This window comes from Saccopteryx bilineata, chromosome 2 (assembly GCF_036850765.1).
Source record: "Saccopteryx bilineata isolate mSacBil1 chromosome 2, mSacBil1_pri_phased_curated, whole genome shotgun sequence".
Lineage (NCBI taxonomy): Eukaryota > Metazoa > Chordata > Mammalia > Chiroptera > Emballonuridae > Saccopteryx > Saccopteryx bilineata.
Window position 1 is genome coordinate 394,507,880 of NC_089491.1, and position 24,058 is coordinate 394,531,937.

General features: G+C 56.4%; 1 protein-coding gene and 1 long non-coding RNA gene across 2 annotated transcripts in view; both read left to right on the top strand.

Annotated features, from left to right (window-relative positions):
• MAP2K3 (mitogen-activated protein kinase kinase 3) overlaps positions 1-7,060 on the top strand; it is a 33,551-nt gene extending 26,491 nt beyond the window's left edge. Inside the window, exons 8-12 of the mRNA XM_066264501.1 lie at positions 15-142; positions 648-725; positions 4,030-4,169; positions 5,532-5,577; positions 6,131-7,060. Of these exons, the coding sequence (XP_066120598.1) occupies positions 15-142; positions 648-725; positions 4,030-4,169; positions 5,532-5,577; positions 6,131-6,214 (476 nt within the window). The 3' untranslated portion in view covers positions 6,215-7,060. The remainder of the gene's footprint in view (positions 1-14; positions 143-647; positions 726-4,029; positions 4,170-5,531; positions 5,578-6,130) is intronic.
• The window catches only part of LOC136327351 (uncharacterized), a 187,353-nt gene that overhangs the window by 34,079 nt on the left and 129,216 nt on the right, over positions 1-24,058 (top strand). The window lies entirely within an intron of this gene.

Genomic DNA, 24,058 nt, shown 5'->3' on the forward strand with positions numbered 1-24,058 from the left:
TCTGTCCTTGGCAGATGTGAAACCATCTAACGTCCTCATCAACAAGGAGGGCCACGTGAAGATGTGTGACTTTGGGATCAGCGGCTACTTGGTGGATTCCGTGGCCAAGACGATGGATGCCGGCTGCAAGCCCTACATGGCCGTGAGTAATAGTCCCCCCGCCCCCCAAGTTCTGGACCGTGGCTGTGGGTCAGGCGAGGGTGTACCTGGGAGATGAGGTGTCCTCTGTCTGTCGTGGTCAGGGCCGCCCCCAGACCTCTGCTGCCCAGCCTGCCCGGGCAGCCCTCTTACCCATTGCTAATTATGCCCTGAATTGCCCACTTGGATAACAAGTTTTATGGACACCCAGGCGGAGGCAACTTGTGGGATCTGTGCAGGCCCCCCCGCCCCCGCCCAGTGTTCTGAAGGTGCTCTGCTCAACCCTAGTCAAGGGCACCTTTGAGGCAAGGTTTGGGGCTTTTTCACGAGACCCCGGCCCTTGCCTGCCTCAGTTTCCTTATCTGTCACACGGGGAGGTGGGAAGGGAGGAGCACTGACCCCTCAGTTTGGGGTTGGGGAGGCAAGACCCAGCTGAGGGGGTTGGGTTGCCCCTGTTCTAGCCCTTCTCTGTGGAGTGGGTGTTTATATCTCATCGGTCCCTCTTACAGCCCGAGAGGATCAACCCGGAGCTGAACCACAAGGGCTACAACGTTAAGTCGGATGTCTGGAGCCTCGGCATCACCATGGTAACCCCTGGGGCTGGGCTCAGCCCTGGCTGGTCTGGTGGGGCCAGCCCTGCTGGTCTGGTGGGGCCGGGCAGGGGGCATGCCCAGTCTGGGGCCTTTTGAAGGACCCATCAAATAGTTTAGATCCCTGAAAAAAGTGATGGCTTCACAATCTGAGAAGAAAATGTGCCATCCCAAATTACGGTGTGGTGGAGGTAATGTCTCCTGGCGACATGCACTTCCCTAGTGCCTCCCAAAGGTCTGGACACTGGGCTCCCTGGCTTGTCTGTTCCGCTTTCTCCAGAGCTCATGATGCTGGTCAGAAAATCACCACCAATCCCAAATTAAGTGAGCTCCTGGTACACAAATAATTTTAAAAGCAAAATGGTAAATATCTTGAATTTTTTTCACAGCAAGAAGTATGTTGCCTGTAGGTCCAGGTGTATTTCCATGGGTGTGGTAGGATGGGGCAGGGGGACTCAGGCCTGGGGCTGTGGGGGCTGGGGGGGGTGAGGACAGGCACCCAGCCCCTGGCTGAGCTGGCGTGGCTGCCTCCGAGGTCTGGGCAGGCCTCGGCTGTGTGGGTGTTAACCAGGCGCTGGTCAGGGGGCGCTGGTCTGGGGTGTCCCGCCTCCCAGTTGCTATGGGGACTCAGCTGCCCTCTGGTAGGCTGGTCTTTGGCGCTGGTCTGGGGTGTCCCGCCTCCCAGTTGCTATGGGGTCTCAGCAGCCCTCTGGTAGGCTGGTCTTTGGCGCTGGTCTGGGGTGTCCCGCCTCCCAGTTGCTATGGGGACTCAGCTGCCCTCTGGTAGGCTGGTCAGTGGGCGCTGGTCTGGGGTGTCCCGCCTCCCAGTTGCTATGGGGTCTCAGCTGCCCTCTGGTAGGCTGGTCAGTGGGCGCTGGTCTGGGGTGTCCCGCCTCCCAGTTGCTATGGGGACTCAGCTGCCCTCTGGTAGGCCGGTATTTGGCGCTGGTCTGGGTGTCCCGCCTCCCAGTTGCTATGGGGTCTCAGCTGCCCTCTGGTAGGCTGGTCAGTGGGCGCTGGTCTGGGGTGTCCCGCCTCCCAGTTGCTATGGGGACTCAGCTGCCCTCTGGTAGGCTGGTCAATGGGCGCTGGTCTGGGGTGTCCCGCCTCCCAGTTGCTATGGGGACTCAGCAGCCCTCTGGTAGGCTGGTCTTTGGCGCTGGTCTGGGGTGTCCCGCCTCCCAGTTGCTATGGGGACTCAGCAGCCCTCTGGTAGGCTGGTCTTTGGCGCTGGTCTGGGGTGTCCCGCCTCCCAGTTGCTATGGGGACTCAGCTGCCCTCTGGTAGGCTGGTCAGTGGGCGCTGGTCTGGGGTGTCCCGCCTCCCAGTTGCTATGGGGTCTCAGCTGCCCTCTGGTAGGCTGGTCAGTGGGCGCTGGTCTGGGGTGTCCCGCCTCCCAGTTGCTATGGGGACTCAGCTGCCCTCTGGTAGGCTGGTCAGTGGGCGCTGGTCTGGGGTGTCCCGCCTCCCAGTTGCTATGGGGTCTCAGCTGCCCTCTGGTAGGCTGGTCAGTGGGCGCTGGTCTGGGGTGTCCCGCCTCCCAGTTGCTATGGGGACTCAGCTGCCCTCTGGTAGGCCGGTCTTTGGCGCTGGTCTGGGGTGTCCCGCCTCCCAGTTGCTATGGGGTCTCAGCTGCCCTCTGGTAGGCTGGTCAGTGGGCGCTGGTCTGGGGTGTCCCGCCTTCCAGTTGCTATGGGGACTCAGCTGCCCTCTGGTAGGCTGGTCAGTGGGCGCTGGTCTGGGGTGTCCCGCCTTCCAGTTGCTATGGGGACTCAGCTGCCCTCTGGTAGGCTGGTCAGTGGGCGCTGGTCTGGGGTGTCCCGCCTCCCAGTTGCTATGGGGACTCAGCTGCCCTCTGGTAGGCTGGTCAGTGGGCGCTGGTCTGGGGTGTCCCGCCTCCTAGTTGCTATGGGGACTCAGCTGCCCTCTGGTAGGCTGGTCTTTGGCGCTGGACGTGTAGGGTTCTGCACATTCACCGTTATAGGTGACCCCGTCCTGGGCAGGCACTGTGCCCCGAGGCATGTTTTGTTTTGTTTTCCTTTTTTTTTTTTTTTTTTTTTTTTTTAGCTTTTTAGGAAAAAGGACCGGGAGAAGGATTACCAGGTCAAGAGTTTGGACATGTTTCCATTTTTCTGATGACAAACTCTGGTAGGCCTCTGGGTCCTTCTCCAGCAGCCTGTACAAGGAAGGCCCCCACTTCTGCTTGTTGGCCTCGGGGGAACCGCGTGGACGCGCGCACCCGCCCAGGCGCTGTACACGCTGCCTCGTGTGGGTACGCCCTGGCCGGAGAGGGGCCTGCGTCTCCTGGGAAGGCTCTCAGCACAGTAGTTAGTGATCTGTTCAGGCGCCAGCTGCCGACACAAAGCACTTGTGTGAGTTGAGGTCTTTTCCGTTCGTTGCGGTCCTTATACCTGTCGTCAGAAGTCTCGGCTTGACCTGATTTGTGTTTTTCATTTCAGCGGTCAAACCGGAGTTCAGGGTTTATCACAAGGTAGCCAGTCCTTTCCACAAATGACTTCTGCTAACAGCAGGCCAGGCACGGCCCACTTACCTGGCGTGGCTGCAGGGCCTGCAGGGAGGTCCAGGTCCCGGTTCCTATCACTGACGTATCCACAGGTCAGTGGTAGGAACAGGGAGGAGAAGGCTTCCTGGAGGAGGCATTGGAAGTGGGCCTTACAGGATGTTACTGGGTAGGTGGTGGGGGACTGTGGAGGAGGAGGCCCTGCAAACTTCAGTCCCTGATGGGGCTGGAGCTGCAGTGTGAGGGTGCTGATAAGATGGGCCTCACACTCGGACATCCCTCCTCCTACCTTGGGGAGAGAAAGGCGTCTGAGCCTCGTTGCATTTCCACTCGGCTCCTCTGGAGTTACAACGGCTGCCCAGGTCAGGTCAGGGTCAGCAGAGGCTGTGGAGGTGGGCGGGGCAGGTGCGGCCTGCGGGAACAGGAAGCTGCTGCCCTGTGGAGAGGTGACTCAGGGCCGCCAGCTCCTCTGACTGGTCCGTGTTAGCTGGAACCTGGGTTTCTATGTGAGATCTGACTTCAGATTGTTTGAAAGTCAGAGGATGTTCAAACCAGCACAACTAGGGCAGGATCTGCTCCGTGAGGTGTAAGTTTTGCTGATTGGTCAGGAGAGCCAAGTACTTTGTCCCCCTTGGTTTTCATCTTTGGTCTGATGTCATGTGTTGGCCCCTCGACCTGCCTCTGGTCCCGGACAGGCAGGTTCTGGTCGAGCCCTGCTTCTGGGGGTTCTGGGTGCAGAATGTGGGGGCCCTGCACCGAGAGCCACTGTCCTCACCACAGATCGAGATGGCTATTCTCCGGTTTCCGTACGAGTCCTGGGGGACCCCCTTCCAGCAGCTGAAGCAGGTGGTAGAGGAGCCGTCCCCCCAGCTCCCGGCTGACCGTTTCTCTCCTGAGTTTGTGGACTTCACTGCGCAGTGGTGAGTCTGCAGCCCTTTGCTGGCCAGAGCAAGCTTCTCGCTGGGCCCGGCTGTCTTCTGCTTTAGCAGAGAACCCCTTAAACAACCTGGCATCAAAACGTGTAAGGCAGAAATAGAGCACAAGGAAAATCTTACAGACTGGTTCTTGGGAAGATGTTAATACCATCCTTTTGAAAGTGAACAGACCCAGGCAGGCCGAAAAAGAGAGCAAGGCTTTTAGAGGATTTGAAGGGCATAAAGACATTGACTTTTATTGATGTTTGGAACTTTGTACCAAGTTAAAGAATGCCTGTGGTCACCTTATAAAAATTGTGTTTGAGGCCCTGGCCGGTTGGCTCAGTGGATAGAGTATCGACCCAGTATACGGATGTCCCGGGTTCGATCCCTGGTCAGGGCACACAAGAGAAGTGACCATCTGCTTTTTCCCCCCTCCCTCACCCCCTTCTCTCCCTCTTCTCCTCCTGCAGCCAGTGGCTTGATTGGTTTGAGCACTGGCCCTGGGCACTGAGGCTAGCTCAGCTGAGCCAAGCATCGGCCCAAGATGGGGGTTGCTGGGTAGATCCCGGTCAGGGCACATGTGGGAGTCTGTCTCTCTATCTCCCCTCCGCTCACTTAAAAAAATTTTTGTCTTTGAGGTTACAAAGGAAATAGGGAAAAAGTAAAACAGGCAGAGTCACACGGGCCAGGTTCTTGGCCCATAATTAAGTAAAACAAGAAGTCCGTAACTAAAGAGGAAAATGTTACAGGGATGTTCAAATGGAATTCTTCCGACTCACTCTTGGGTTTTGAAAGAGGTTTGATAAAATAAAATTACAAGCTATTCAGAAGGGAAAGAAAGGAGTGAGAATATAACATGTCAACATCTATGTGTTGTAGGTAAAGAGATTTTCAGAGGAAAACTTATAACCTTTATTTTATTAGAAAATAAAAAAGATGGAAAACAAAGAGCCTTGCAAAGAGTCATCAGTCACCTTGACTCTTTTTTCATTGGGAACCCCCTCTCCCAGCCCCTGTGATAAGGGATTCCCCCCACATGATTAAGGGTACCAAGGATACAATTGTTACGGTTAGGTTAGCGTTTCAGTATTAGGTTCGTTGGAGATTTCCTAGGTTGCTATGGAGACAAAGTACTAACACCCTGGAGCAGAGAACTTGGTCCAAGTCTCTGTAATTTGCACCCACACCCCCTGCTTCACCCACGGGAGCCCCCCAGAGTAGTCCCACTCCTTTCCTGAGCCCCAGGAGCACCTGTGTCCCCTCCCTGCCCAGTCAGGGGTGAGCCCAGCTGCTTTGGCTGGCCTGGAGTGGCTGGACTTGCCTTCTCCATGCCAGCCTGGCCCCAGCTGCCCTCTTCTCTCCTAGCCTGAGGAAGAACCCCGCAGAGCGCATGAGCTACCTGGAACTGATGGTAAGCAGGAGGGCGCAGCCCTGGGCTGGCTCCCCGGGGAGGGCTGCATCCCCGTGCACAGAGATGGGCAGCTGCTCTGCTCGCCCGCGTGATTTCACTCAGGTGCTTAGTCACTTCCTGGCTCCCTCCTTTCCCACACCAGGTGCTGTGGAGGGGCACACAGGCAGTGCTGTGACAGATGGTGCGGACGGGGCGAGGGTGGGGGAGGCAGGTGGACTGTTTTAGCTGAAGGCATCAGGGAAGGCTTCATAGAGGAGGTGACTTTTGAACTGAGCCTGGAAGGATAAATACGGATTTACCCGCTGATGGGAGGGCATTCCAAGCTAAACGTCCATCGCGGGCAGAGGCCTAGCAGATGTGGGGAGAAGTGAGTTTAGCGTGGCTGGTGGACGGCTACGTGAGGGCCGAGGAGGAAGCCATCGATGCGTCTCTAACAGGGGCAGAGGTCCTAGGAGGGTGAGGAGGAGTTTGTCAGGCAGAAGGAGTACACAAGGCCTGGGCTGGTTTGGGGAGACGGGGGGCACTTCTACCTTATGTCTTCTGTCCCCCACAGGAGCACCCTTTCTTCACCTTGCACAAAACCAAGAAGACAGACATCGCTGCTTTTGTGAAGGAGATCCTGGGAGAGGACTCATAGAGGGCAGGGCCCTCCAGCTGCCCAGAGCCCTTTGCCCACCACCCATAAGCTACTGTCATCCTGGCCTCAGGCATTCTGGGAGGAGTCAAGGGGGCTGGTCCCAAGTGCCAAAGGGCCAGACTGTCAAGGCTTCTCTCCGGCCCACGTGGGCCCCACCAGTGCCTCTGTTCTGCTGCTCCGAGGACCCCAAGTCGTCAGCCCCCGAGACGCTGCACTTGGGGGGCCTGGATGCCCCTGCTGGACACTGCTGCCCCTCACAGAGAAGGGAGCCGCTGCCTTGGCCCAACCCTGGATGCCACCCAAGTTGTATATTTTTTTATCTCTCGACTGAATGGACTTTGCGCACTTTGACACAGGGTGGCCACATTTCTGTCCTGGCATCTGTAGTGGGGACACGAGGATGAGCCACACTCTCCCTGTGCCCCTCACAAGGGAGATGCCAGCGCCCCTGAGGCCTTCACCCAGCACTGGCAGACAGGGCTCAGGGCCTCTAAAGGGGCACCCAGGTGGCCTCACCTGTCACCTCTGCGGTGTCTTCACTTTCTAAAAAAATGTATCCTCTTTGGTTTTTTATGGTTTTCTTTTTGCTTTGTGGGTTTGGCTGGGTTTTTTGTTTGTTTTTATTGTTTTTTGCATGGTTTGGAGCCAAATAAATTTCCTGCCGCCCCCTAGGGGACCAGCAGGCCAAGACCACCCTCTCTGCTCAGGCTGGGGTCCAAGAGATGGGCTCAGGGTCTCTGCTTAGAGATTCTGGCCTTGGGGACTGGCTTGACAGGTTGTGGATCTTATTTTAGTTTGTTTATTGTATATATTTTTCTCTTTTCTTTCACCTTCTCTCTCTCTCTCTCTCTCTCTCTCTCTCTCTCTCTCTGTTTTGAAGAAAGGACTCCCTGTCCTGAGTCCTACCCCTGATGAATTGGGGGAAGTTACCTGATTGCTGTTTTAATAAAAAAAAAAAAAAAAAAGGTCAGAAGGTTGTGTGACTGTCACAGTGTGAAGTCCAGTCCTCAGTGAGGGCTTGTGGCCCCTAGGACCTCTTGCCCCTGGGACACGGCCGAGGCAGTGTCGGGGTGTGGGGGCCTCCTGACCTGCCAGGGTCCTGCGTTTTCACGTGAGGACTCCGAGGCTCAGAGGGCTGTGATGAGGTACCAGGCCCTGTGTTGGATGCGGGGCGGAGAAACAGACACCGGTGGGGCCACTGGCATTGAAGAGTGCTTTGCCCGATACACAGAGTGATGGGCAGGGGCTGGGCCTAGCCCTTGACACTATCACCTTACTGAGGGTGTAGCATTATTGTCTGAGGTTATTATGTAGTTTGCAGACAACAGGCCCAGAGAACGAAGTAAGTTGCCCAAAGCCACGCATGTTGTAAGCTGGAGAAACAGGTTGGAAATGGGTAGTGGGTCCCTGGAGAGGGCTTTCAGGGAAGTGGGGGCAGCTCTTTGCCAGGGTCCAGTCTGGCTCTGTGAGCCTGGAGCCCTGGGCTGGGGCAGAAACTGACCTCCATCAGTCTTCAGAAGGGAGTATCTTTGCTTGTGTAAGCAGAACTGTATGAGTCTTCAGGCGCAGTTGGATCCAGGAGCATGGTTAATAATCTGTGTCTGCCTTAGCTCTGTTTTCGCATTTCCGCAATCCCCTCGTGGGGACAAGACAGAACCCGAGGGCTCGTACCAGTTTAGCCAAGGGGCCCGGAGCTCCGGCTGAAGTCCCAGAGCTGGCTGATTGGGTGGGAAGGGGTCGCACGCGCTTCCCCAAGCCAATCACAAGACAGGAGGATCCAACACGAGTCGGGCCGCCCACAGGTCTGAGAGCAGGGCCTCCCTAGTCCTCCAAGGGAAATGGGGACATCTTCCCAGGGCTCGTGTCTTCTCTGCCTCAGTCCACCTTTTCCCATGCTTAGGTCAGTCTGTCCCCAAATAGCCTTCAGTCTGGGACAGGCCTCTGCCTGTCTACCCTTATCTGGCACAGCGTTTAACAATTTCAAGGCGCTTTTGTGCCCACGCTCCCTCCATGATTAAGGCTTATTTGCACCGACTGTGCTCCCTGCCTGGATCCCTCTTACCCCCAACCCTGGTCTCCCGTGTCCCTCTCTCGGTGAGGCCAGTCCCAACCTGGTCAAGCCAGTCTAGCTCATTTTTATCTGCTTCGTCTAGGCAGCTGTGACCAGCTGCTATGTAGTCGGTCAGCCTTTACTGAATGAAAACACGAGTGAATGAATACATGAACTAAAGCAGGAGGCAGTGAATGAATCCCCACGCCCTGCGTGGGAGTGCGCATGCTGATGTGGGCGCGTGCGCGAATTGGCTGCGTGCAGGGGTTGCGCGCGCACGTCCCTCCCCACCCGCGCTCCGGATAGGCCCGACCCGAGTCGCAGAGGCGGGCCCCAGTCGTACCCCCGGTGGCCACCAGGCGGCAGCAGAACCCCGATTGTGACCCCGTGGTCCTAGAGCCCTGCCCAGCCTTGCCTGGTGCGCCCCATCCGCCACTTTATTTAAGACTTTATTTATTGATTCTAGAGAGAGGAGAGAGAGGAAGAGAAAGGGGAGCGGAGCGGGAAACATCGGCTCGTATGTGCCTTGACCGGCAAGCCTGGGATCTGGATCAGGGGATCACAGCACTCCAGGTCCACACTGTATCCACTGTGCCCCCGCAGGTCCCATCCACCACTCTTTTTTTTTTTTTTTTTTTTTAAGTGAGAGGAGGGGAGATACTAAGGGAGATTCCCTCATACCCCGGACGGGGATCCATGGAAGAAGGAGAGGAGGGCTTAGAAGCAGACGGTTGCTTCCTCTGTGTGCCCTGATGGGGAATCAAACCTGGGACGCTGGCCGATGCTCTATCCACTGAGCCACTGGCCAGGGCCTGATCCACTTTTTTTTTCTTCTTTCTTTTTTCTTTTTTTAGCGAGAGTGAGAGCAAGACAGGAAGGGAGAGAGATGAGAAGTATCAATGCTTTGTTGAGTCACCTTAGTTGTTCATTGATTGCTTTCTCATATGTGCCTCGAGGGAGGGGGGGCTCCAGCCGAGCCAGTGACCCCTAGATCAAGCCAGCAACTGTGGGGTCAAGCAGAAGAGAACCCGTGCTCAAGCTGGCGACCTCGGGGTTTCGAACGTGGGTCTTCAGTGTCCCAGGCAGATGCACTATCCACGGTGCCGTCGCCTCTCCAAGTCTTCCCTCATGTCTCACTATTCAGAAGAAGGGCAGTGGAGAATGGAATTCCATGACCGGTTTAGATCAATCGGGATTCATCTTCATCTTCTAGAGCTAAGAGAACTTTTTATGATGATGGAAATGTTTACATCTGTGCTGTCCAATATGGTACCCGCTAGCCACATGTGGATGTTGAACACTTGAGCTTTATGTAGCTAATGAGACTGAGGAACTAGATTTTTATTAAATTTAATTTTAATTAATTAATTAAAATTTTTTTTGTATTTTTCTTTTCTTTTTTTTTTTTCTTTTTTTTTTATTTTTCTGAAGCTGGAAACGGGGAGACAGTCAGGCTCCCGCATGCGCCCGACCGGGATCCACCCGGTACGCCCACCAGGGGGCGATGCTCTGCCCCTCCGGGGCGTCGCTCTGTTGCGACCAGAGCCACTCCAGCGCCTGGGGTAGAGGCCAAGGAGCCATCCCCAGTGCCCGGGCCATCTTTGCTCCAATGGAGCCTCGGCTGCGGGAGGGGAAGAGAGACAGAGAGGAAGGAGAGGTGGAGGGGTGGAGAAGCAGATGGGTGCTTCTCCTGTGTGCCCTGGCCGGGAATCGAACCCGGGACTTCTGCACGCCAGGCTGACGCTCTACCACTGAGCCAACTGGCCAGGGCCTTTTAATTTATTTTTTTTATTCATTTTAGAGAGGAGAGAGAGGGAGAGAGAGAGACAGAGGGGGGGGGAGGAGCTGGAAGCATCAACTCCCATATGTGTCTTGACCAGGCAAGCCCAGGGTTTCGAACCGGCGACCTCAGCATTTCCAGGTTGAGGTTTTATCCACTGCGCCACTACAGGTCAGACTGTATTTTTCTGAAGTGAGAAGTGGGGGTAGGAGGCAGACAGACTCCCACATGCGCCCGACAGGGATCTACCCGGCATGCCCACCAGGGGATGATGCTCTGTCCATCTGGGGCATTGCTCCATTGCAATTGGAGTCATTTTAGCACCTGAGGTGGAGGCCATGGATCCGTCTTCAGCGCCCCAGCCAACTTTGCTCCAATGGAGCCTTGGCTGCAGGAGGGGAAGAGAGAGATAGAGAGGAAGGAGAGGGGGAAGGGTGGAGAAGCATATGGGTGCTTCTCCTGTGTGCCCTGGTGGGCATGCCGGGTAGGAATCGGGCCTGGGACTTCCACACGCTGGGCCGACGATGCTTTACCGCTGAACCAACCAGCCAGGGCCAATTTTAATTAATTTAAATTTAAATAGCCCTGGCTGGGTAGCTCAGTTGGTTGGAACATCATCCCACATGCGAAGGTTACAGGTTTGATCCCTGGGCAGGGCACATACAAGAATTAAACAATGAATGTGTGAATAAGTGGAACAGGAAGTCAATGTGTGTGTGTCTCTCTCTGTCACTAAGAAGCAAACAAATAAACAAAGGTGAGGGTGTCCACCGGGCTGGACAGTGAGAGGTGCACCTGGTCTGGCTATGCAGAAGAGCAGCACAGTCTCCTCTGAGGCCTCTGGAGGCAGAGCTGGCAGCAGCTGCAGCCATAACTCAGGGAAAGTCGATGGAAACATCATCTGAGTATATTTTTAACCTCGCTGGCTGTGAGTTAAGTTTGGCTATTCATTCATTTATTCACTCATCCAATACATATCCACTGGCCCCACTGTGAGCAGACTGTCTACTTAACATGATCTGCTAAGATGCATTTATGCAGAGGAATGAGGGCAGGGGATGCTTCTCTAGCCTGCGGCTGAGCGGACGGGAAGCCTCTCAGAGGAGGTGACATAAAGTCGCAACTTGAATCGTGAGAAGGAGCCAGCCATGGAGGGAGCTGGGAGAGGAGCAGATGCAAAGGACCTGTGGTGAGGTACAAAGCTATTGTAGGAATGGCGAGAGACCAGGATGGCTGGAGAGAGCAGGCCACTGGGACGTCCAGGCTGACAGGGTGGCCCGGCATGGTTGTAGACTGGGTGAGTAGCCGCAGGGGCTGTGTGCCTGCCAGAGGCCACCCTGATGCTTCTTTTCCAACTGCTGATTTGGCCCTGGCCCTGCAATGTTTGTGGGGTCAGAAGGAGATCCAGGCCTTTACAAACACCCAGCCTGACTGTCACAGCTTGCTCTCAGTAGCCCTTAGAATGGGGAAGTCTTCTTCCCACCTCCTCCTGTGGTTCAGAGTCATCGTGTGAGCCCAGAGTGGTGACAGGACTTGCCCAAAGCCACATGCGGGGGAAGGCAAAGTCAAGATTGAGTCCAGATCTGAAAATCTCTGAGGTTAGTGGTGTCTTCCTTGACGCTGGTGGTTGTTAAATGAATTCATTTTGTCAACCTCTTGCCCCAAGATTTAGCTTATAAAAAGTGCATAAACCTAAATGCAACCTAAATACAGCTCGATTCCTGTTTACCTGTGTGCACCCATGTGGCTACCACCCCGTTCACCCAGGGAGCGCTGCCCGCCCTGCACCTCCACAGACAGCATCACTGAACCAATAGTACCGAGCGTCACTTGGCCTGTCCTTGAGCTCTGCGTCAGTGGATTCATCCTGTAGGTGTCTGTCCTCTCACCCAGGCCTTCCCTCGCTGAGGACAGTACTGGCATGTTCACCCACGCTGCGGCTGTGTCTGCAGCTTGTTCTTCCTCTTGTTCTCTGTGTTGTAGCCATCGCACAAGTACACACGAGAAGCCACCGCACAAATATACACGAGAAGCCACTGCACAAATACACACGAGAAGGCACTGCACAAATACACACGAGAAGCCACTGCACAAATATACACGAGAAGCCACTGCACAAATATACACGAGAAGCCATTGCACAAATATACACGAGAAGCCACTGCACAAATACACACGAGAAGCCACTGCACAAATACACACGAGAAGCCACCGCACAAATACACACGATAAGCCATTGCACAAATACACACGAGAAGCCGCTGCATAAATACACACGAGAAGCCGCTGCACAAATACACACGAGAAGCCACTGCACAAATACACACGAGAAGCCACCGCACAAATACACACGATAAGCCATTGCACAAATACACACGAGAAGCTGCTGCATAAATACACACGAGAAGCCACTGCACAAATACACACGAGAAGCTGCTGCACAAATACACGCGAGAAGCCACCGCACAAATACACACGAGAAGCCATTGCACAAATATACACGAGAAGTATACACGAGGTGCTTATCCTTTCTCCTCTGGATGGTCTGCTTTAATGTAGGGCTACTTTGAATTACGCTGCAAGAACCCTCTGTGCATCTTCTGACGGACGAGTCTGCGTTTCCTTTGGGTTCACACCTGGGGTGAATGTGCTCAGTCACAGGCTCTATGTCTTGGGCAGTAGATGCTGCCAGACTCCTTTCCAAAATGGTTGTCTTAATTTTACTGTTACATGTGGAGCATGAAAGTTGACAAGCCCATTGACATGGGGGGGGGGGGACACTTGCCCTTGAGGCCTGATATATAGAACAGGTTGGAAACTAGATGCCAGACTAAAAGCAAGAGGGAGCCTGCACCTCCCCCTCCCAGTGCCCTGTGGATCCTAGGGTGCTCTGGAACCCAGTTTGAAAACCCCTGACCTGGCCCTGGCCAGTTGGCTCAGTGGTAGAGCGTCGGCCCAGTGTGTGGGTGTCCTGGGTTCAATTCCCAGCTAGGGCACACAGGAGAAGCACCCATCTGCTTCTCCACCCCTCCCCCTCTCCTTCCTCTCTGTCTCTCTCTTTTCCTCCCACAGCCAAGGCTCCATTGGAGCAAAGTTGGCCGGGGCGCTGAGGATGGCACCATGGCCTCTGCCTCAGGCGCTAGAATGATTCCAGTTGCCATGAGCAATGCCCCAGATGGGCAGAGCATCACCCCCTGGTGGGCATGCTGGGTGGATCCCCGTTGGGCACATGTGGGAGTCTGTCTGTCTGCCTCCCCGCTTCTAACTTTGGAAAAATACAAGGAAGAAAGAAAGAAAGAAAGAAAGAAAGAAAGAAAGAAAGAAGGAAGAAAAAGAAAACCCCTGACTCGCCCTGGCCATGTGCAATCAGAGGGCAAGGCTTGTTAAAACACAAATTCTGGAGCCCCATCCCTGTCGAGTTTGAAGTGCGGTCTGAAGTAGGTGTACAGTATCCATACTTTGTTACAACGCCCAGCCCCCTGGACCTTACTCAGTGACTCAGACCACAGCTGGGTTTGAGATGATGAGAATGGATGTGGTATCTCAGAAACGTGTTTTCCTGGAGAAGAATAGTTGAGTGGTGCCTGAGTTTTACTTCCCTCTAACTTGCTTCGATTCAGGTCAGGGCGAATCTGCACATCATCCTGTGCTGCTGGGCCTCAGACCATCTTGGGGCCGGAGGACAGGGTGTGAGGAGCATGGCTCCTGCCCTCAAGAGCTTCCCGTACTGGCAGGAGACACGGGGCTGAACTGGTCATTTCAGGTCAGGGCCTCACAGGGCTGAAGCGGGATGGGGATCTCCAGGTGAGCTTACACGCTACTCTGGGCTCCTGGATCCCCTCTCGCCCCCTGGGCCCAATCTTGGAAGTCTTCATGGGTTGCCAGGGCTCTTTGAGGACCCTTTTAAAGCCTCACCCTCCTGGATGTGGAAACTCTCTTGGCCCCCATGGGATGTCGTGGGAAGTCCTTCCCATCTTCTAACAGCCTTGACTTCAGAATCTGCTCCTCACATCAGGCCCTTCTCTCCCCTTTGATCTATCTGTCTTGCTGTGGAGAAAGCTATTCATAGCCCAGATGATGCAAAATTTATAAAGTGTGGCTGATGGGGTTGAATTCATCCCTGGCACAGCCCCCAGCCCCCCGGCCCACACTCCAGGCAGCAGCTCCTGTGTGTGTGCATGTGTGTGGGCCAGCTCCCTGCCCCGCCCTCCCCCCTCGTGTCCGCTCTTCCTGGCCACCCCTCATCCTGCTCTGCCCGCCTGAGTTTCCACGCCTAGGCGGCCCAAGCTGAACAGAGTCGGTCTATTTTGGATGGAGAGGGCATCGCTTGTGGCATCAACTCTGTCCCCTTTCCACATTCCAGCCAGCCGTGCTCACGATCCTCTGTTCCTGCCCTTGAAGAGAGGGTGTTGTAGGAACTAGACACAGAGTCCACACTGCTGTGACGGACTCATGCATCCACACAGGGCCCTACGAGGAAGTGGCCATTATTATCTGCATTTCATGTTTGGGCACAGAGCAGCCGGCTGAAGCAACCAGAGCTCGAAGGACGGTGCGCTGGGAAGTTGAACCCTCCTCTGTCGCTTAACCACCGCTGCTGACCCAGTGCATGACCCCGTCTCCCTCTCCATCACGTCAGCGGATCGATGGGCTTCATTTGGAGATCCCAGAAGCAGAAAGCTTCATAGAAAACTATGTCCATCCCCTTCCCAGCTGAGTAGGCAAGACCCAGGGGGATGAGTGCTGTGGCTCAGCCCTGGACGTGCTCTGGGCAAGTCTGGAGCCTCACGCCCCTGGGGGGGCCAGGCTTTCCACCTGGACCCGTGCAGACACTGTGGGCCCTGCCGGTGGCGGCTCTGGGTTCCGGCCGGAACACTGCTGACGCTGCGCTGTAGGGGCGGGCCCACTTCCGGCGGTGTCACGGCACACGCAGTCCCCACGCCGCCCGGGAGCAGGCACGGTTCTTGTCCCGGCCCCGCAGGTGGGCAGACGGGGTTCGGGCAGGTGGAGGGACGTGCCCGCCGCCACACCCTTGTGCCCAGGTGTCCGGTCCTTTCCTCAGCTATTGGTTCTGCTGTGTCCCTCGTGGGATACTCCCCTTTTAAATGAGGTAACGTTTATATAACATAAAATTACCCATTTTAAAGTGTAGGATGCAGTGGCGTTGAATACACCTGCCGTGCTGTGCAAGCGTCTCCACTCTCATTCATGAACGTGTCTGTCCCCTTCTCCAGCCCCTGGTGACCTCTAGTCTCATTTCCGTCTGTGAATTTGCCTGTTCTTGACATTTCATGTACGTGAAATCAAACAGTGTCTGGCGAATCTTAGCAGAACGCCCTCCAGGTTCATCCACGTTGTAGCGTGTGTCATCATTTCACTCTTTTTTACAGCCGAGTAATGTTCCGTGTGTGGATGGACCCCGTGTGCTTATCCGTCGGCATTGGGTTGCCCCTCCGGCCGCCTTGGGACGTTGCTGATAGTGCAGTCGTCGACATCCGGGCACCCGTTTTACGTGAGCCCTGCTTTTAGCTCTTTTGGCAGAGACCCTGGGGGAGTTCCTGGGGTTTTAGGGATTCGCATTCTTGCTGGTAAGACCTGAACAGCAGCCCTCATGATAAGCCCTCCCCCTCTGCTCTGCTGACCTGCCTCTGTCTTCCTTCTGGGCACGAGTCCCCTCTGTCCCCCATGCCGCACTTTGATTCTTCCTGCCCTTGTTACTGAAGGCTCCGCCCAGGGGCTCTAGGGCTTTGAGGGACCAGGCCGCAGGCAGGGAAATCAAGGCTTCCCGGAGAAAGGGTCAGCAAGAGGGGCTGAGCTGGTATCTGACCCCAGGCTCGGCGACCAAGTCCTCATTCCTTGAACTGTCTCCGCCTGCCTCATATGGGGCACTACCTCCAGAGAAAGCAAACAGCAGGACACTCACATCCCACCTTCTTGGGGGACATTGGCATTCCTCAAAGATCTGGGGCAGATGCCACACTTTTATGTGAAAACAACCCCGGTTAAATTCTGTGTCGGAACGGTAACCACACTCGAATTCTTCATCCTCATTCACAAGTGTCCAAGAAATACCCTGGCTTGGATGAGCAGAGAGACAAGCCAGGGACCCTGCCTCTGCAGCAGCACCCGATTCTCAATGGTGGGGATGGGACCGAAACTCCCAGGTGGCCTCCTCGGGGTGTGCGTACGAGAGGGGTCCTTGTTGTCCCTCTGCTCGCCCAAAGAGAGCGGCAGCTTCCTGTCCAGCTGCCTCTCTGCAGCCCTGTGCTGGCAGGGACAGAGGCCCCTGCGCATGAGCCCACCACGGGCTCTGGCATCGATCGGGACTTCGGCGTTTGTATTTCTTCCTCCAGGGGCCCTGGCTCTACTCCGTTTGCAGCCCCATCCCAAGCTCCCCTGCTGAGCAGTAGCGGATGCTTCGTAAATATTGAATGGATCGCCTGACCTGTGGTGGCGCAGTGGATAAAGCATCGACCTGGAAATTCTGAGGTCGCTGGTTCGAAACCCTGGGCTTGCCTGGTCAAGGCACATATGGGAGTTGATGCTTCCGGCTCCTCCCTCCCTTCTCTCTCTCTGTCTTTCTCTCCTCTCTCTCGGTCTCTCTCTCTCTCCTCTCTAAAAATGAATAAATAAAAAAAAAATGAAAAAAAAATATTGAATGGATCTGTGGATCTTTCCCCCCTGGGTTCCCACAAGTGCCCTTGAAACAATGGTATTTGCCTCTCCCTTTACTGTGCAGGTGAGGAAACCGGGGCCTCCAGTGGGGTCAGGCTTTTTCCAAGTTAGCCATCGAGGCTGTCAAGGTGGAGAGGAGTCGGCAACCAGCTCCCCTGACTCCCGCCTCAGGCATGTATTGGATTCCTTTGAGTAAGCCTGTGGCCCAATGCCAACAGGTTCTCAGGTCCTGGACCTTTGGTACCCTCTTGGCCATGAGCACCTGCCCCTGTATCAGTCTCCTTTGAGGGCATCAGGATTCTGGGAGGAGATGAACCACCCATTCAACAAATGTTGACTGAGTGTCTAACCTGTGCCAGGTAGCCCTTCTGCATCCAAGGACACCCAAAACAGGGACCCTGACATCATGGAGCTGGTGTTTTATCAGGGAAAAGTACCAAGAGGAGGTTAAGTGCTGTGAAGAAGAAGAAAACAGGGAAATGGGAAGGAAAAGGTCAGGGAAGGCCACCTGGAGGAGACACATTTGAGCAAACACCTGAACAATGTAAAGGAGTGAGCCTGGGATGCCTGGTGGTAGGGGAGCAGCAAATACCAAGGTCCTGAGGTCAGCATGTGCTTCGCACTCTTGAGGAAGTTGCCTAAGAATTGGCAGAACCACAGAGGTGGTCTAGCCTGCAGACATGTTCAGTCTGGCCTCCCGAGCATGAGCTCTCCTGATGTTTTAAACATTTTGTATGAGTGGCTAACATTTAAAATCTGAGGTTTTTTTTAACCCATAAAAAAAAAATCAGATTTCCAGCCTCTCTTAAGAAATCAAAGTTCTGACAACACGGAGCCCTTGTTTTGGAAATCTGGAGTCAAACAGCACCCACCCCTTTGCCTGAAGTTTCCTCTCTGGCCTGAGTCCTGTAGGGTTTGCATTGGGGGCCGTTGGCCAGGGTCGTTTGTGCAGCCCCGCAGACAGGGCACAGCATCACCATGGACTGGGCCTCTTTGTGGTCCATCTGGAGGAAACGCTGGTGACTGAAGCACCGAAGCACCTTTGCCACCAATGAGGCTGGTCCACGGCGACACAGTGTCCTTGTCCCAGTTCTCTCTAGTTCCCAGCAACTTCTCACCTCTGGAAAACCAGGGGACACCGGTCCTGAGGTCACTCTGCTCTTTGGCAGCAGCTGCCCCTCTTCCATGGCCTCAGGATTGGGGGGGACAGTTTGCTGCTGGTGTTGATCACTGGTGTTTGCCCCTCACCCTCAGCTCCCACACAACCAGTTCCCAGAATCAGTCCTCTCTGAGAGACCTGCAGGGGCCTCTGATTCCTGGCTGGACCCTGCCTGCTTCCCCTGACCCGTGTCCTGGCCACGCAAGCTAGAACAGTCCAGCTCGAAGTCTCCTTCCTCGCCAGAATCGTGAGTGTGCTGAGGTGAGGACCAGCTGCTTCCTTTCCAGGCTGCAGAGCCCAGGATGTGGAATAACACGTGTAGCGACCATTTTCATCTCACAATTACCCCCACGAGTTGGCTACTGTATAAGCCCTCACTGTGTTTTGGTAACTAGGTAAACGGAGGCACCTGATCCGCTCTCTGTGCTGCCCGTGCAGCATGGAGGAGGGACTCCCGCCGGCCTCCTGCTCAGGGGATGGATGGGTGAATAATGAGAGAGGCGGGGCTTTGGTGTAGTTGGGGGATGGGAGCTAGGCTCGAGTCCCAGGCTTGCTGGGGACCTGCCCACCATTGTCCAGACCCCTGATCCACAGCAGAGCCCCCCCCCCCCCTGCACCATCTATGTGAAGCCGGAGCCTTTGGCTTGGGACAGAGTCCAGGAGCAGCCAGAGCACTGAGCTGGGCTCAGGGGCGTGTCCTCCCAGCCTCCCCCCTGGGCACTTGCGGCACAGAGGTGGGCGCGTGGGGGTCTCGTGGTGCGATGGTGACAGGGCTGGGGCGAGAGCCCTGATCTCCCCCTGCCTTACTGGGGAAGGCTGCCTCTGTCCCAAGGGTAAAGGAGTCTTCCTCCGCACACTGCCGCCTCTGCCACCTCCCAGCTCAGACCTCCTGCGCCCTCACCCCACTGTGACCTTCTCCTCTCCGTCCATACCCAATGTCCTTCCAGCAGCAGACTTTCACATTTGCTCTCCCCCAGCTTGAGGGGGGGGGGTCCCTCTGCCAACTCCTACTTAAGCTTCAGGTTTCAGGACGGAAGTTGCTCCTTGACGAGGCCTTCCCTGACCCCCAGTGTGCTTTACACACTTGCATTTGGGAACTCGCCCATCTTATCACTGAATGGGATTATATACCTGCACCTCCTCATGGGCGTGTGGTGCAGAGCCTTCTCACAATGGCGGCTCCAGCGATCTCGAAACTCCCCAGCCTGTGAGCTTAAGGGGTCCTGTTCCATACTCAGAGAAAGGCCGCCCAGAGAGGCTGAGCCACTGGCCTGCAGTCACACAGCACCTGCCCTTGCTGGGCACCCTCTCCAGGTCCCTCTCAGGCCCTTGCCCCTTCCCTCCTCTTGTCTTTTCCCAGGAGCTTGGAACTTGGGGAATAAATGGAATTTTAGGACTCAAACTGGATCTTCCATTCTGCCAAAGGTCACACAAGCAGTAAATGGCAGGCGGGACCCCCGCCTCCCTCCCACACCAACAGCTCCGCTGCCCCTGCTGGGCTGAGTCCTCCGAGGGCACCATGTGGGGCGCTGTTTGTGGAAGGAGGGGGTGCAGTCAGTGTGGGGGTGCTAGCTTTCAAAGCTCCTTGTGAGCCCCCAGTCCTGCCCTTCAGTCTCTGGATGTGGGGGTGAGACGGACAGGCACCACGGGCACTTGTGTCCATGAGTCTGAAGCCAGTTTGGTTGTGGGGGGACGGGTGGGCCTCCTGTCCCTGAGCCCAGAGAGGGGCCACAGGGCTGGCAACCTTGCGGTGGGCCTGATGGGGTCTTAGTTGACTCCTTCCGTGGTGCCAAACCCCCTGGTGGGGATGGTGATGATCAGATGTGGTCTTTTCCTGGAGGGGCCAGCAGGGCAGACACTCACAGAACCCCTCACAGACATATAGCCCGGGCTGTGTTGAGGAGCTCAGGGCTGCTGTGGAGTCCTCAGCACAGCCTGGGAGTGGGCAGTGAGTCTAGCTGAAGTGTTGATCTCTACCCCCCACCAGCAATATATATTTTCAAAAGTGCAGAGAAAGCAAAAAGAAGAGACCAAAAGTCTGGGGCCAGGGGTTGGGCCTCCCTAACGTCTGGGATTTGCCCCCCCCCCCCACTTCTCTGTGCATTAGACACATCTTACGATTCGTTCACAGTCCTTGGTGGGTACTTTCCTGGCCACTGGCCACGTGGGGGCACCTTCTGCACCACCAGGCCCTGCCGGTGGAAGGTGGTCCCGCTGTATAGGAGCCAGACCACTAGACCCTGCCCCCTCTTGCTGGCCAGTGAGCCCCTTGCGCTACTGCAGCCCTGAGGCTGTGACTTCCACGCATCCGAACTGTTTCCAGAGCACTCGTGCACGCTGTAAAATCCCGGGGTCAGTGGCTTAGAATTTGTGATCAGCGCGTGGGCGTAGTGTCAGGGCGGAGCATGGACTTCTCTGCCCTTTGACCTCCGCCTCTCATCTCTCCGGAGGAAACTACGGACTTCCTGTGTGTTCTTCAGAGGTGCCCAGCATTGGTTCCAAACCTTTTTGGGGGTTGTTTCTTGTTTTGAACAACAATAACAAAAAAACATGTGTGAATGCTATTCTATAACTTGCTTTTTAGAAAGCTTGATGTATCTTGCACGTGTCCCACGTCAGGAGCGATGGCGCCCCTGCCTTTCCTGCGCTCCGTGGTGCTCTGTGGGGTGATGCCGCTGACACTTACCACATCGGCTCCCGTGGTGGGCGGCCTGGCGTCTGACCTTTCCCTGGCAAACCCACTGCGGTGCACGTCCTCCCTCAGGCACCCCCTCACGCATGTGCGAGATCTGTGGGCTAAAGTTGTCAATGGGCCTGGGGGTCAGCCGTTTCTGACAGCTTGCCTAAGCGGACCCGCTAGGCTGAGGGTGGCTTTCTGGCCAGTGGTGAGTGTGGATCCCAGCGCCGTGCGCTACGCTGGGATCTCTGACCATCTGATGGTGAAAATGGCACATCCAGGTAGACTGAATTTGGTTTGCACTTTTCAGAGCTGGCAGAGGTGGGGTTAAGTGGAGGGGGAGAGAGAGACCCCTGGCCAGGCGGTTAGCCATCATCACATGGGTAGGACAGCAGTGACCGTGCTCAAGATGGGTGCGGGACGCAGGTCCCAGGTACAGATTGCAGGCTGGCTAAACTTCCTTTCAGCGGGGTCTTGGAATAGGGGAAGATTTCCTCAGGCAAGAAGGAAGAGCGAGACAGGTGAGGTGAGAGCGCAGGAAAGGCGAGGAGTGTGGGAGCAGCGAGGGTTGTCTGCTTGGCAAGAGGGGTTCGTGACAGGCTCGCTGGCTGAAGGTCTCATTTGACCGCTGGACATTGGGGAGCCCAATCCTGAGAGGGAGAAGGGAGGACCTGGGGCGGAGGTGAGCAGGGGTAACCCTAACAAACGACCCCTAGCAAATAACGAACCCGGAACTGAGTAGAGGCCCATGTTTTATTCATGGCCACGCAGACATCAATCACGGGCTCCTGCCACCGGCTGGCACGGCCTCCATCATCCTGCCATCCCGAGCTATTCTGGGCTTGGGCTTGGCCTCGGCTTCCTGTCACCCAGGCCCCTCTCGCTGCCTGAGGCGGGGGTGGGGCTGCTGGTCCTGGCTCAGAGCAATGGGTCAGAAGCCACAGGTCTATTTCCGCTGAGCGTGTGGGTAAACTGAGGCTCAGAAAGGTGCAGTGGCATGAACAGGCTCCCCCCACGGAGAAGGACCAGGACTTTCATCCCCCACCACGTGGCCCTTGAGGCTGGAGGGGGTGTGACTCCCACTAGACATGAGGGACAGGAAGCCCCGTGGGTGTCAGGTGACGGCCCAGATCACATGGTGAGTCGTGACCAATCCGGATCTCCAGCTGGACCCGGCTGCCGTAGCCTGTCCCAGGTTTTGTGCTCACCAAGCTGCCACTGGAAGTGGGCACCCAGCCCCACTGGAGCTCAGTTTCCGCACTGCTCCCCCATGCATTTCACAGACACCCCCAGGCCTCCTGTGCGACTGTCTGTCCCAGCCACTGTGGCCCCGGAGAGGGGCAGCTACTGGTCACCGCCTAGGCCTGAGAATGTCTCACCTCAGCTCTCTCTTGTCATCTTTCTGCAGTCTAAGCCCCAAAGGGAGGGACAAGCAGCCCAGAAATCCCAGAACCTCAAGGGTCCTGGCAGAGCGCCCTTAGAGGACCAATTAGCAGCCCGGGGCTCAGAGAGGGAGGGAATCCACCCAAGGTCACACAGCATGACACTGACAGGGAGCGGAGAGAACGAGAGGGAGGAGCACATGTTAAATTATTGTTACTCTGTGGCGTTTCTGCTGCTCACCTTCTTGCCCCTCAGTTAACCCTCGAGACAGCTCTGGGTGGTCTTGGTGATGAGGCTGAGCTAACCAGAGCGGTGACTGCCCCACCCACCGTGGGCTCCTTCCCCAAGATCAGGGCACCCAGCCTGTAAACCTGGGGTTGAGGCGACCACAAAAGGCAAGGAGACAGACACAGTGCCCCGTGCTCCTACCCGGCTGCTCGGAGGTGCAGAGAGCCCGCACGGTGGAGGAGCCCCTGGAGCCAAAGCATCGCTGGTGCCCGCAGGCTTCTCAAAGCAGACCTTCCCTCTGCTCCCAGGGTGGCCGGAGAAACTATTCAATTATTACACACCAGGTGTGGGCCCACTGCATCCCCCAGCTCTGAGGTGCAGCTGAGGCTTGATCTGTGGGCTTCACAGAGCACCCCCGCGCCGTGGTCTCAGACACGATTGCAGATACAGAGACACCCTCCTGGTCCCAGAGCTGTGCCCTCTCTGGGGGCTCCAGGAGGCCGGCGTGCTCGAAGTGGAGTGGACGATGGGCAGGGGTGTGAGGTGGTCAGAGGGCTTGGGCTAGACCGTGAGGGTCCTGTTGCCAGGCCCCTGCTTGTCCAAGCTCCTGTGTGGCCCCGGGCAGAGGCAGGCAGGGCCCACCCCGTGCCCCACCCCCACCCCTGTCACACTAGCCCGCAGGTAGCAGGGGTGGGGGTGGGACCTGCCCCTGGGGTTCCATGCCCTTTGCCCTTGTTCCACAAGGATGTGTCACTGCCATTTGGGTGACTGTCGCCAAAGCTCCTGGGTTCTGCAGGGGTAAGCTGGGTACCCAGTGACTCCCACCCCCAGTTCCAGGAACCCTGGAGGAGCCTGAGGGGGTGTTGTGGGAGAACCAGAGCCTTCCTCTCTGCTTCAGTCACCAGCCCCCTGCAGGGAGGCCCCGATCACATCCCAGCCTCCGAGGCATTCTCTGCTTCCTGCACCAGTCCTCACTCCTGTGACGCTGGCCCAAGGTGGCGCCTTGTCTCTGCTTGGCCTTCAGAGCATGGGGGAGCAGAAAGGGGCAGTCCCACCCCCACCCCCATCTTCTGCTCCAGAAGATGCTGAGCCAGCCAGTCCGGGGTTGAAAGCTGCTGACTCGCTGCTCTGACTCCCTGTCACCCACTAGCAGAGGGACGACTTCTCTAAGTCTCAGTTTCCTCGTCTCTGCAGTGGCGCTGGGGCATTGACTGGTGTGAGGAGCTGCGTGTGAGGGGAGCTGCGTGTGAGGCAGGTGCTGGACACCTGTGTCCTTCCCCCGGTCCGTCTGCCAGGCCCCACCCTGCTCAGGCAGGCTCACATCCCGGGCCTCCAGGGCCTCATTCGCTGTCCTGGCCTGGCTGTGAGCCTCTCAGCCTCCACGCCCCCGGCCTGCGCTTCTCTGACTCCGCCCACCTGTTGGCCAGAGTGGCTCGGCCAGTTGCTGGGTCCACATTTGGTCACTAGGACAGCCTGGGCCCTGAGCACCTTCTGTGGAGACCCTCTTGGGGGTCTAGGCATCTTTGGACCCCTAGACCTGTGTCTGAGTCTCAGTGTGGAAGGCCAGTTCCTGCCCACGGGGCACTGGATCCCTGAGGGGCCCCTGAGGGGCTGGCGTCAGTCTCTGCTTGTGCAGCTCTGGAGGCCAAGTACGCCAGAAGCCAGACGGGCGTGTGACAGCTGTGCCTTCCTCGATGTCCGAGGGTCTGGGTGTGTGTGATGGTGGGCGGGCTCCCCACTCCACCCTCTCTGGGCATCACGGACCGGGGGGAGGCTTTGCAAGGGCTGTTGAGAAAGTCAGGCGTCCTTCTGAGAAAGGGGCCCGTCGGCTTTTCATGACTGAGCAGATTGACCCTGCGGCCCACGCGCAGCTGGTGGATGGAATCATGGTT